At 31.8% G+C, this 12,375-nt stretch overlaps 1 protein-coding gene across 1 annotated transcript in view; it reads right to left on the bottom strand.

Moving 5' to 3' along the window:
* LOC111712430 (phospholipase DDHD1) overlaps positions 1-11,119 on the bottom strand; it is a gene marked incomplete at its 5' end in the record, with an annotated part of 33,303 nt that extends 22,184 nt beyond the window's left edge. The window contains 3 exons of the mRNA XM_023487029.1: positions 226-316; positions 6,289-6,361; positions 11,007-11,119. Of these exons, the coding sequence (XP_023342797.1) occupies positions 226-316; positions 6,289-6,361; positions 11,007-11,119 (277 nt within the window). The remainder of the gene's footprint in view (positions 1-225; positions 317-6,288; positions 6,362-11,006) is intronic.
* Positions 11,120-12,375: the final 1,256 nt, after the last annotated feature.

Here is a 12,375-nt window from a genome sequence, read left to right as displayed (position 1 = left end):
TAAAAAAAACTCTAAATATATTTAAAATTTTAATTTTAAAATATACTCTTGATTCTCTACCATATATGATAATCTTCTTAAACCCTGAATATCTACCTAAACCTTGATTATCTACTAAACCCTGATTATCTACCTAAACCTGATTATCTACCTAAACCTGATTATCTACTTAAACCATGATTATCTACCTAAACCTGATTATCTACCTAAATCCTGATTATCTACCTGAACTTCTCGTCTAGTTGATGTCCTCACATCCCAAACATAATCAGCCATTTTGTGACCCATAAACTTCTTTATGTGTTCGGCTTCTATCCTAAAATAATAAAAACTATCTAAAGTGTTCAGTATATACTAAATATTAAAATTGTTAAGCAGAATTTTTAAAATACTTTGGGAAAAGCTAAAATAAATCGAAATTTTGAATTTTGAAAAAAATATTTTGATTTATTTTAGTATTTAGTATTTAGTTGATTTATTTTATCTATTTCTATTTCCACAAACTACTTTCTACTTTTAGCCCTTCCCATAACCTTGAACGTAAACCTTGACGTTTATTAAAATTAAACAATTTATCATTCTCCGGTAGGACAATATAAATTCTTCTATTCTTTAAACTTTATTAAACTTTCCTTATGGAATTATTATCTCAAATACTTTACACAAATTATGAACAACGCTTTCTTTAAGTTTCTAATGTTTTGGTTTCCTTGAAGTGTGCTTTGAATGAGAGGGGGATAGGGCTTATATAACCTGCTCAACCCCGACCCTTCGTCATTATTCAGAATAGAGAGCATATTTACCACCTACGTGATATGCTGTAGTTCTTAGTAGACAGACTGTACCAGTTTTTTCAAGTGATACTCCTTGCATAGATTAACGATATACACAGATACCATTTAAAGAATTGATCAAATTAAAACATTTTTTAATCATTAAGTCCTGGCATACTAAAACATCGTGATATAAATTTCATTATGATCGTATAATATGACAGCCTTTTAGAGAAAAAAGTGTGAAGCGTTTGGTTCTTTAACCTTTTTAGGGTTGAAAAATAAGGAAAAATTAATACAATTTGTGTGTCCCTTTATTATATAATTGTACGAGAGCTGCACACCGTACATTTGGTAAATTTATGATTATGATAAAATTTCAGCTTTTGGCATTGCAATATTTTAAAGGGCCGACTCGTAAAAATAAAATATTCCAATTGAAATAAAGAGAGATAGAATTTTAAAAAATCAGTTTTGGACTTTAAAAAGGCCTTTGATTAAATGAAAGGAATTGAGTCTTTGCCCCAAATTCTGATTTTCTGGACCCGAAAATTGTTTCACACCCACAGATCTTAGATATTTCAAACTATGAGTTATGCAATTATGAATAATCTTTTTTAAATATAAAAGCTTACCACCATGTTGCAGAAATATAGGGATTAGAAAATGTTTAGTTGGTGGCACAGCAGACTCAATTTCTTGGTTTTTCTTTTATATTATTTCAGAGAAACTATCATTTATTTATGCAAAAATACTGCTTTTGATAGTTTTGAATCTCGGAAAGAAATTTAGTTCTTATCACAAACTCAAATTTTGTGATCCCTATATCTTTGCAACCTGATGGTGCAAACCATCAGGTTTTTCAAACTTCGATTATTTGATCCAACAGAATTCATAGCTTACAATAAATAGGTCTACAGCATCGGGTTGCAAAACCATAAAAAATCAGATTTTGTGGGAAAAATTCAGATGATCGAGGTTAAAAATTACAAAAAGTCTTTTATACAAAGTCGCGGTCGACGATATTTAATTTTTTTAACATATATATATATATATATATGTATAATAGGACACTGAAAATATATACTTCCACGTTTAAACGGTAAAACTCAATAGTTCTATGCCTCGTGGATTAACGAGAGTGATGATTTGTACCTGGATGGATACAAATCTAAACGGATTTATTGCAGTAGGGTATTTACTGCCAATCGTTTGTGTCTATTTTCAAATTTTGAGTGTACTATAAAAGAGTTGCGTTAACTAGAAAAATTTAAATATTTTTAAATTTTTTATAAATGATGTTGAACCATACTTATACTTGTAGTTATCTTGTTTCTTTTTTGGAAAAATGTGTTCTAGTTTGTTAAACCCTTTGAAAGTTGTTCTTATGGTTCAAACTTTTTCCCTCTCCCCCAGGTTCAGGGCTTGTACAACTTAAACTTATCCTGCCAAATTTCTTTAAATATTAAACCTATTTTCAGAAAAGTTGCCAACTTTACTCTAGACCCAGTTCAATATATAGAATGAAATATAGAAAACGCTAAATGAATTGTTTCTAAATACATCTGAATATCACCGACTATTTCAATCCAAATGTACTTTTCTTAGTGTCAGATATCTTTGTATTTTAAATTATCATTGGTTCTTGTCATGATGACAATTAGAAAATCAATATTTTGACTTTTAAAATTAATATCCACGTACTCTCTCAACGCGGAAATACCATCCCTTTTATATCCACGTTCTTTATCAACATGGGAATACTATCCCTTTAATATCCACGTTCTTTATCAACTTGGGAATCTATCCCTTTAATATCCACGTTCTTCATCAACATGGGAATACTATCCCTTTAATATCCACGTTCTTTATCAACTTGGGAATACTATCCCTTTAATATCCACGTTCTTTATCAACTTGAGAATACTATCCCTTTAATATCCACGTTCTTTATCAACTTGGGAATACTTTTCCTTTAATATCCACGTTCTTTATCAACTTGGGAATACTATCCCTTTAATATCCACTTTCTTTATAAACTTGGGAATACTATCCATTTTATATACACGTTCTTTATCAACTTGGGAATACTATCCCTTTAATATCCACGTTCTTTATCAACTTGGGAATACTTTTCCTTCAATATCCACGTTTTTTATCAACTTGAGAATACTATTCCTTTAATATCCATGTTCTTTATCAACTTGGGAATACTATCCCTTAAATATCCATGTTCTCTCTCAACTTGGGAATACTATCCCTTAAATATCCATGTTCTCTGTCAACTTGGGAATACTATCCTTTTAATATCCACGTTCTTTATCAACTTGGGAATACTATCCCTTTAATATCCACGTTCTTTATCAACTTGAGAATACTATCCCTTTAACATCCACGTTCTTTATCAACTTGGGAATACTATCCCTTTAATATCCACGTTTTGTATCAACTTGAGAATCCTATCCCTTTAATATTCACGTTCTTTATCAACTTGGGAATACTATCCCTTTAATATCCACGTTCTTTATCAACTTGGAAATACTATCCCTTTAATATCCACGTTCTTTATCAACTTGAGAATACTATCCCTTTAATATTCACGTTCTTTATCAACTTGGGAATACTATCCCTTTAATATCCACGATCTTTATAAACTTGGGAATACTATCCCTTTTATATCCACGTTCTTTATCAACTTGGGAATACTTTTCCTTTAATATTCACGTTCTTTATAAACTTGGGAATACTATCCCTTTTATATCCACGTTCTTTATCAACTTGTGAATACTTTCCCTTTAATATCCACATTCTTTATCAACTTGGGAATACTATCCCTTTAATATCCACGTTCTTTATCAACTTGAGAATACTATCCCTTTAATATCCATGTTCTCTATCAACTTAGGAATACTATCCCTTAAATATCCACCTACTTGTTGAACTATCCCTTTGATATCCAAGACCAACATCAACATGAGAATTTCTTGAGAAATCAAAATATTGTGAAAAAGAAATTCTAAAAATGTGTATTATCTTGTTAAAAAAACTCTGAAAAAACATTTAAACAACATTCCTCAGCAACAAAAGAAAACTCCACTGCAGTAAACGAAGGAACGAATACAATGCTTAAAAAAAATTGGCTTCCCTGTTTTAAGAAAATGTCTTATTTTTTTAATCCATATAACTTCTCTACCCGTCATATAATAAGTTAATCATTAATAATAAGAGATAAATTCTTTTATTTTAAAAAATAATTTCCGTACCATTTTAACCCTGAATTGGAATATTTAGAAGGAACAACATTGTTTAGTTGGTTTTTTTAGCTTGAAGCATGACGCTCCTATATGTTTGGTTACACTGATAAAACAGTTCAGATAAAGACGTCTTTAATTACATATGGGATTTCCATTTTTCCATTATTTACGGGAAAACAAGAAACTTTGTTTGTTTTGAGAACTGTTTACTAAACCAGAGAGGAATGCTGTTCAATGTTCATGCAGATGCCAATAGTGGTTAGTTATTCATTTTCAAAACTTCAATGGTTAATAAATGCAATAAAATAGTTGAAATGTTTTATTATAGACTCTGTAATGTAGAATTTCTAGTTCTAATAGTGTTAATGTTTAATAATCAAAGAAAATGAACAGTGAACAGTAAACACTCGCCACTAATTTTAATTTTCTCATCTAGATATCTTTGCAACCTGGTTCTGATACCTTTTATATTTGAATCAATAAGTTCTCCTTGCAAAGATATAGTAATTGTAGTGAGTGCTTATTTTCTTTAATTATATTGTGGGTTCAACTACCACCTCCCTTGTAAATTCCCCCTCCCCCCTTACTTACATTTTCCTAAGGTTTCCAAGTTGGATCAATTTGGATCCGGAAGTGTCTTACGGATATTTACGAAATCTTTGCTGAAGCTGTTAAAAATGATAAACCCTCCAAAGGAATAGAGTTTTTGCCACAAACTCAATTTTTGTAATCCCATATCTTTGCACCCAATCGGTGTAAACTTTTGATATATTAAACTTAAAATATTTTATCTAGAACATCTGGTTGCTGAGATGTAAGGATTAGAAAATTAGAGTTTGTGACAAAAACTTATTTCCTTTGTCCGCCGGGGGAAAATTAAAAAACCCAAACCCTCCACCAAACCATGTACCCCCCTTTTCCCTATCCAACCCTCCACCCAACATACTCCCCATTTCTCTATCCAAGGCTCCACCCAACCATACTCCCCATTTCTCTATCCAAGCCTCCACCCAGCCATACTCCCCATTTCTCTATCCAAGCCTCCACCCAACCATACTCCCCATTTCCCTATCCAACCCTCCACCCAACCATACTCCCCATTTCTCTATCCAACCCTCCACCCAACCATACTCCCCATTTCCCTATCCAACTATCCACCCAACCATACTCCCCTTTTCCCTATCCAACCCTCCACCCAAACATACTCCCCTTTTCCCTATCCAACCCTCCACCCAACCATACTCCCCATTTCCCTATCCAACCCTCCACCCAACCATACTATACTTCTTTATTCATTCTTCCTTGAAAAGACTCCCCTTCTGTTCTGACTCAACAATTTTCTAGATTCGTATCTTAATATCTTAGTGATTTTAGAACAATCCAAATAGTTCAAGGCTCAAACCAAACCAAATAAACCAAAGTTCAGAGCTCAAGCAGAACAAAATAAACCCAATTTCAGATTTCAAACCAAACCAAAAAAACCTAACTTTAGAGCTCAAACCAAACTTAATAAACCCAATTTCAGAGATCAAACCAAACCAAAAAAAAAAACTTAAGACCTCTTGAGAGGTTTCCTGTCTGAATCTGTATCGGTATCTGTATCTGGATCTGGATCTGGATCTGTATCTGTATCTGTATCTGTATCTGTATCTGTATCTGTATCTGAATCTGTATCTGGATCTGGATCTGAATCTGTATCTGTTTCTGGATCTGGATCTGTATCGAAATGTAAAATTTACATATCATAATCTTATTATAAAATACTTCCTAGATGATACACAGGGCTAGGTGTGACATTCTAAAACAGATTTACAGAACAATTATTCTGGATCAATTCATAAATAATCGTCTCGTTTTTTCAGAATGTAAAATCTAACTCTGTTTAGCATCTATAGAAGGTAAATGTATTCTTAATTCGGGTAGGAAAGTTTTTTCGTGGTTTTAAATTCTTAACAGACCTTTTCGAATCAAAATTGATACCACGGGCGGGGGGGGGGGGTGGCCGGGGGTCTTATTGTAATAGGGTATCAAAAAAAAACATAACATTCATATACAATACAATCAGCAAGTTATATATATATCAGCATGTTATACTAACCTATCAGCTAGTTAACATATATCAGCATGTTATACTAACCTATCAGTTATTTAACACATATAAGCATGGTTTACTAACCTATCAGCTAGTTAGCATATATATAAGTAAGTTTTATTAACCTATCAGCTAGTGAAAGATATATATATCAGCATTTTATACTAACCTATCAGCATGTTCACAATCAACTGGTTGCCAAGATTGGTCATGGAACCAGGTCCCTCTCATTATCTCTAATCCTGAACATAAACAATAACATATTGATAGATTGACTGGGGCCTTCAGGATCATCTATTATGTTATTATCTAAAGCTTCTGTTGCTTATTGGAAAAAAAGTTTGCAGATTTTCTTGTTTACATTTTAGAATTTAAAATATATAAAAATTATTTTGAGGCAAAATCTATCTTTATAAAAGAATTGGTTTATCTATGTAGAATAAAGACTGTAGAAATATGTAAAACCTATCAAATCAAACTAAGATCACTCTAAAAAGACTTTAAACAATTTTATTCAAATTTTCCATAAATTTATTTAATCAAGTAAAACCACGAATTTAATAAATCTTGTGAGAAAAAGAAATTTATATTTGACTAAAAATAAATATTTGTGTAACATTGTTTAAGAAAATATTATCATAGTTTATCTTGTTTATCCAGACTTTATTTCAGTTTGAGAATACAATATCTTACTGGAAGGATTCCTTTCATAAATTATATTTGTTCTTCATTGTTACATGGACTGTCAACATAACATAAAGTGGTCTTTCTTTTAAAAAGTCCATTAATTTTTCATAAAATCACATTTTATGCAGAAAAAAAGTACATGTTCAATCCAAAAAATTGTTACATTTGTCAGAAGTCATTTTTACTTTTCGGTATTTCGGCCATAGTTTTGCTCGTTGCTGTTGTAGAAATTAAGTCTCAAAGTGAATTAACTATGGCACTCTTTAATTGAGATAAGCGGTTCATGGCTCTAATTATATTCATATGTTAGGGGAGTTAGGGTGTATGTATGCATATATTTATGTAGGGGTGTATGAATGTGTGTACATAAAAGTGTGTGTATGTGTGTATGGCTGCATGGCTTTATTGCTGCGAGCTCTCTGGTATTATTTTGTAATAGTTTGGAAACCCAGCTTTACATGGAGTTTTTGCTATAAAAATCCACTTACACAACTTAAATTTGAGGCAAATCGGTCCAGACAAAGAAACACCCAATTAGAGAGATTACTACAATATATATTAATATATATTTATAGAGGATGTTTGTATGGTAATCCAAAGCTAGGCAAATAAGAAAAAAATTGCCATGTGTGTACTCTCATCCTCTCCTCTCTAGCCTGTAATGCAATCTTTTTGCAATACTAAATGCATTTTATAAGAATTCTGATACAGTTCTGCAGAATAAACACCGCAACTGCATTTACTTATAATATCAAGAAAAAGGCCTTTCTTTTCCAGTTTTTGCATGTTTTTTTGGTTTCCCAAAAAGGATGAGAATTAAGATAATGTTAAAGATCTTATTTATAAATTTATAGTTTTTGCCAAATCATCAGTTAGCAATTGTTAGATTTAATAAGATTCAAGACTGAACTTGCTCCTTTGATGGGTCGTTTTTTAAAAAGATTTCATTAAAAGCATTAAAGTGTTATCCTGAAGTTACTTATGTTGCTGTCAGCTGAGCAGAGTTAACGAACAAAGTTTGTGAAAAATGAAGGAATTATTTTGTGCACTGACAGAGAGAGAACCATTCAGTTTTAATTCGTTAAAAGAACTGAAAGTTCAGTTATTAGCTAAAAATTTAATTTAGCCAAATGGGCAAGCCCAGGACCGTAACTCAGGGGGGCAACGTAAAAGCTGCCCCCCACCCCCTGCAAAATTAAGTGTATGACAAAAGATTCAAACTAGGAACATCTAGCAAACAGATATGAAAGATTCAACCTGCACGGTGGACTATGCCAGTTGGGTTGCTCAAATAGGATAAAGTGGCGGGCATAGAGAAAGGAAACGAGAGGTAAAGCTTACTTCAGATGTACAAAACCGACCACCCTATTAATTAATTGATTAATAGGATGGTCGGTTGTGTACATCACGATATGTTTACGTATCTAACACTGCACACTTGTACATAGAGTGATTGTATTTATTGGGGGTTGTTAAATGTAGATAATTGAATATTTGTATTTTGTATAGATAATTAGATAAACACATTTGTTGACTTTAAAAGTCACTATAATAAAATAAAAGAGATCCAAATGGATATTTCTAACATTTATTTAATAAAAACGAAAGTTTTGAAATATTTGCCCAAGAATGGGTTAAAATTGGTTGGTTTAGAAATTAACAAAGGAATTAATGATGAATATTTGAGGGTAATTCATGGGAGTGATGTAGAGCTTCATGTTGGTGGAGCAGATAAACAGGAACTGGAACAACAGGGCTTATCCAACCTAGAAGGCATCTGCGAATTTATCATGATGCGATTGAGCGATTATGTTGTCTCTGGAATGCATGATAAACTGGGAACCCTTCGGGTAAGCACGTCTGCTACTAGCTGAGTATCTCCGTCATCATCATAAAGGAGTCAAGAGGCTCCCTGTGTCGGAGCTGTTACTAGCTCAACTCTCCTAACCTGACTGAGGGCTGGGATGTGTAGAGGGGTGAGGGGGGAACGAATGAGCGGGGTTTGACATGTGGGTGCTTCATGGAGGAAATAGATAAACACGTCTGGAGAATAGACTACGGCATTTTAGTCGGTAACATCGTCTTCCTTATATTTCGAATTTGTGTTAACAACATTAGGTAGGCTTTTCCTCATCGTTTCCTTTCTCTATGGTGGCGGGTTAGTACAAACTGCCATCTGTTCGAGTTCAATTCCAGCCCAGAGTGCCTAATCAATACACTTAAAATTTGAAATGTGTGTGGAATAGTGGAATATTTGCTGCTGCTAGTCTGCTACAGGTTGAATATATTCTCTTCTTAGACCAAACTTTTCCTACGCAGAATACAAATCCGGTTAAATTTGACGTATCATTTATAAAACATTTTCATTTTATTTTCCAGATTTTATTCTGAAAGGAAACATTTTCTGTCGGGTATAAGCAAGGGTCTATGCAAAGTGGTAATGCCTGATTCACAACGGTACCCTTAAAAACTTTGTTAAATCAAGTTCAAATGAGATATCCATTATTTTTCGAAAAATTATCATTTCTCATTGTGGTTTCTCTGCAAAATTGATTTTTATTTTTCTGTTCTTTTTGATTTTAAAAATAACTTCATTTTATTTAATGAAAATACACCAAAAATTTAGCTATTTATAACACTGTTATTTTGGTTCGCAGTGTTATACAATTTTTTGAAAAATATAAAATAGTGTTATAGCTAATTTTATGAAACGTTTTTGTACTTATCTTATTTCAATGTCTTTTTCTAGATCAAATAAGCTTTGAAACAAAGCAGAAGTCAATATAAAGTTGATTTCAATTTTATTTTTCATTTAATTGAAAAAAATATTTTGGAAATATCCTAAATTTTTTGGAGAAAATCCGGGAACCAATCAAAACTTAATAGCACACGTGCTATAATGTACAGCTAATTTAATTGTATAGCACGATGAATACAATATAGCACGTTCATTATGAAATTCACCATGACGTGAGGAAGAATGATAAAGTACACAATAGTTTTATAAAATTTATAAACAGCCTCAGACTGAAATTTTTAAATTATGAAAAATATCAAATATCAAATGTATTCTTTTAAACATGTGACTTTTGAGTTTTTCATGAATGATTAATTCAAAATTGTACAAAATCAATTTAACAGAATTGTGCGGTGTAGTCTCGTAGTTGAAAAAATTAAACATTTTTTAGGTTACACAATTATCCCTGCACATAAAGAAATCACTTCCTACCTTTATAATGTTAAATCCTTTAAAACCTTGTTTATCGACGTTCCAATTTTAATCAACTCAGATTTACTCCATACGTTTAGTAGAACATGGTTTCATTACAATCCAGTATATATTCAGTAAACATAAATCAGAATAATGTAACTATGGTTTCAGTGAAATGGGAAAATTGTTTTGCAAAAATATTATTCCGTTCGTAAAAAAGCGAAAATTTTTGCTTTTTTAGCGTTAATTTGTTTCGCGAAAGAAAAAATGTAAAAATTTGGCAAAAAATATAAAAAATTATTTTTTTCTAGAAATTTCGCATTTTTTCGTGAAATTTTGGCATATTTTCTTTTTTTCATGAAATCCCGCATCGTTTTCGTTTGCTGGAAATCCTAAATGTAACCTAGCTATCTGCCTAGCTATCTTCCTTGGCTTGTCATGGCTTGACAATAGTTGAATTGGATATTTCAAATAATATGATTTAGAAACCAGAATTTGCTAAAAGCATTAATTTGACAATGATGGCCAGCATTTCAAAAGGACACATTTTAAATCATTAATCGTAGCAAACATAAATTGTGTATAAAATGTAAGTGGTCGTTTTCTGCCTTGTAAAATAAAACTAAATGAAACTCAAACGAACACAGACACGGGCAACTCCGGAAATATCTGCAAGTGTGCATATATAAAACTTTAATTGAGAAATGATAATCTATATATAAATTTGGCTTGTCTGTTTGTCTATTTGGGTGTTTGTTTGTTTGTTTGTATCCAATAAACGTCAAAAAGGCTGAATCGATCGGGCCCAAATTTTTTGTGGGACATCTAGGGACTCCAGGGAAGGTTTATGAATCATCAAAATTTCAAATATTTGTCTCCATCAAAATTCGATCGTCATTAAATTTTTTTAAATTCCCCCAAAACGATTCGAAAATTTCTTCACCAACGACGGTGAAGAAATTTGTTCCAACACCCTGTAGTCTGTATACCTGTACTAGGCCAGTATATAGAGTTACATTTCCACTGGTTTAGATCCACCCTGTATATTCCACCTCGTACAACAATATAGAACTCTTTATCCTCATCCAGATACTCATCCGTCCTAGATATTCATTTAATTATGTACTCATCCAGATAATCATCCGTCCTAGATATTCATTTAATTATGTATTCATCCAGATACTTATCCGTCCTAAATATTCATTTAATTATGTATTCATCCAGATACTCATCCGTCCTAGATATTCATTTAATTATGTATTCATCCAGATACTCATCCGTCCTAAATATTCATTTAATTATGTATTCATCCAGATACTCATCCGTCCTAGATATTCATTTAATTATGTATTTATCCAGATAGTCATCCGTCTTAGATGTTCATTTAATTATGTTTTCATTCAGATACTAATCCGTCCTAGATAATAGATATTCATTTCATTATGTATTCATCCAGATACTCATCCGTCCTAGATATTCATTTAATTATGTATTCTTTCAGATACTCATACATCCTAGATATTCATTTAATTATGTATTCCTCCACATACTCATCCATCCTAGATATTCATTCATTTATTCATCTTTCCACCTACTCATCCGTCCTAGATATTCATTTAATTATGTATTCATCCATATACTCATCCGTCCTAAATATTCATTTGATTATGTATTCATCCAGATACTCATTCGTCCTAAATATTCATTTAATTATGTATTCATCCATCCTAGATATTCATTTTATTATTCATCAGATACTCATACGTCCTAAATATTCATTCAATTATGTATTCATCCAGATACTCATCCGTCCTAGATATTCATTTAATTATGTGCTCATCCAGGTACTCATCCGTCCTAGATATTCATTCATTTATTCATCCTTCCTAACCATCATAGAAATTCATTTAATTATTTATTCATCCAGACTCTCATCCGTCCTAGATATTCATTCATTTATTCATCCTTCTAGATACTCATCCATCCTATATATCCATTTAATCATCCTTCCTAGATATTTATTTATTTATTTATTCATCAATATTTTCGTCCGTCCTATATATCCATTTATTCATCCGTTTATCCATGTATTCCAAGTTATATTGAGGTCAAAACTTATGTATTGTTACTACCGCCAGCAATTATTGAATCAGTTTTTGTGTTCTATCGGATAATTTTATCTTCAAGTTTTATAGAAAAATCTCTAAATATTAAGTCAGCTTTTTTCAACAGAGTTAAATTCTAATCACTTCAATCAAAAATGTTCTCTTTTTACATTTTAAACAAAAATTGGATGGATTTTACCTAAAATGGTTTCTTTTAAACACTTTTCCGTTTCTATGATGTCTCCCAGAAACC

This window comes from Eurytemora carolleeae, unplaced genomic scaffold (assembly GCF_000591075.1).
Source record: "Eurytemora carolleeae unplaced genomic scaffold, Eaff_2.0 scaffold1276, whole genome shotgun sequence".
NCBI lineage: Eukaryota > Metazoa > Arthropoda > Copepoda > Calanoida > Temoridae > Eurytemora > Eurytemora carolleeae.
This window is presented reverse-complemented; position numbering and strand designations above follow the sequence as displayed.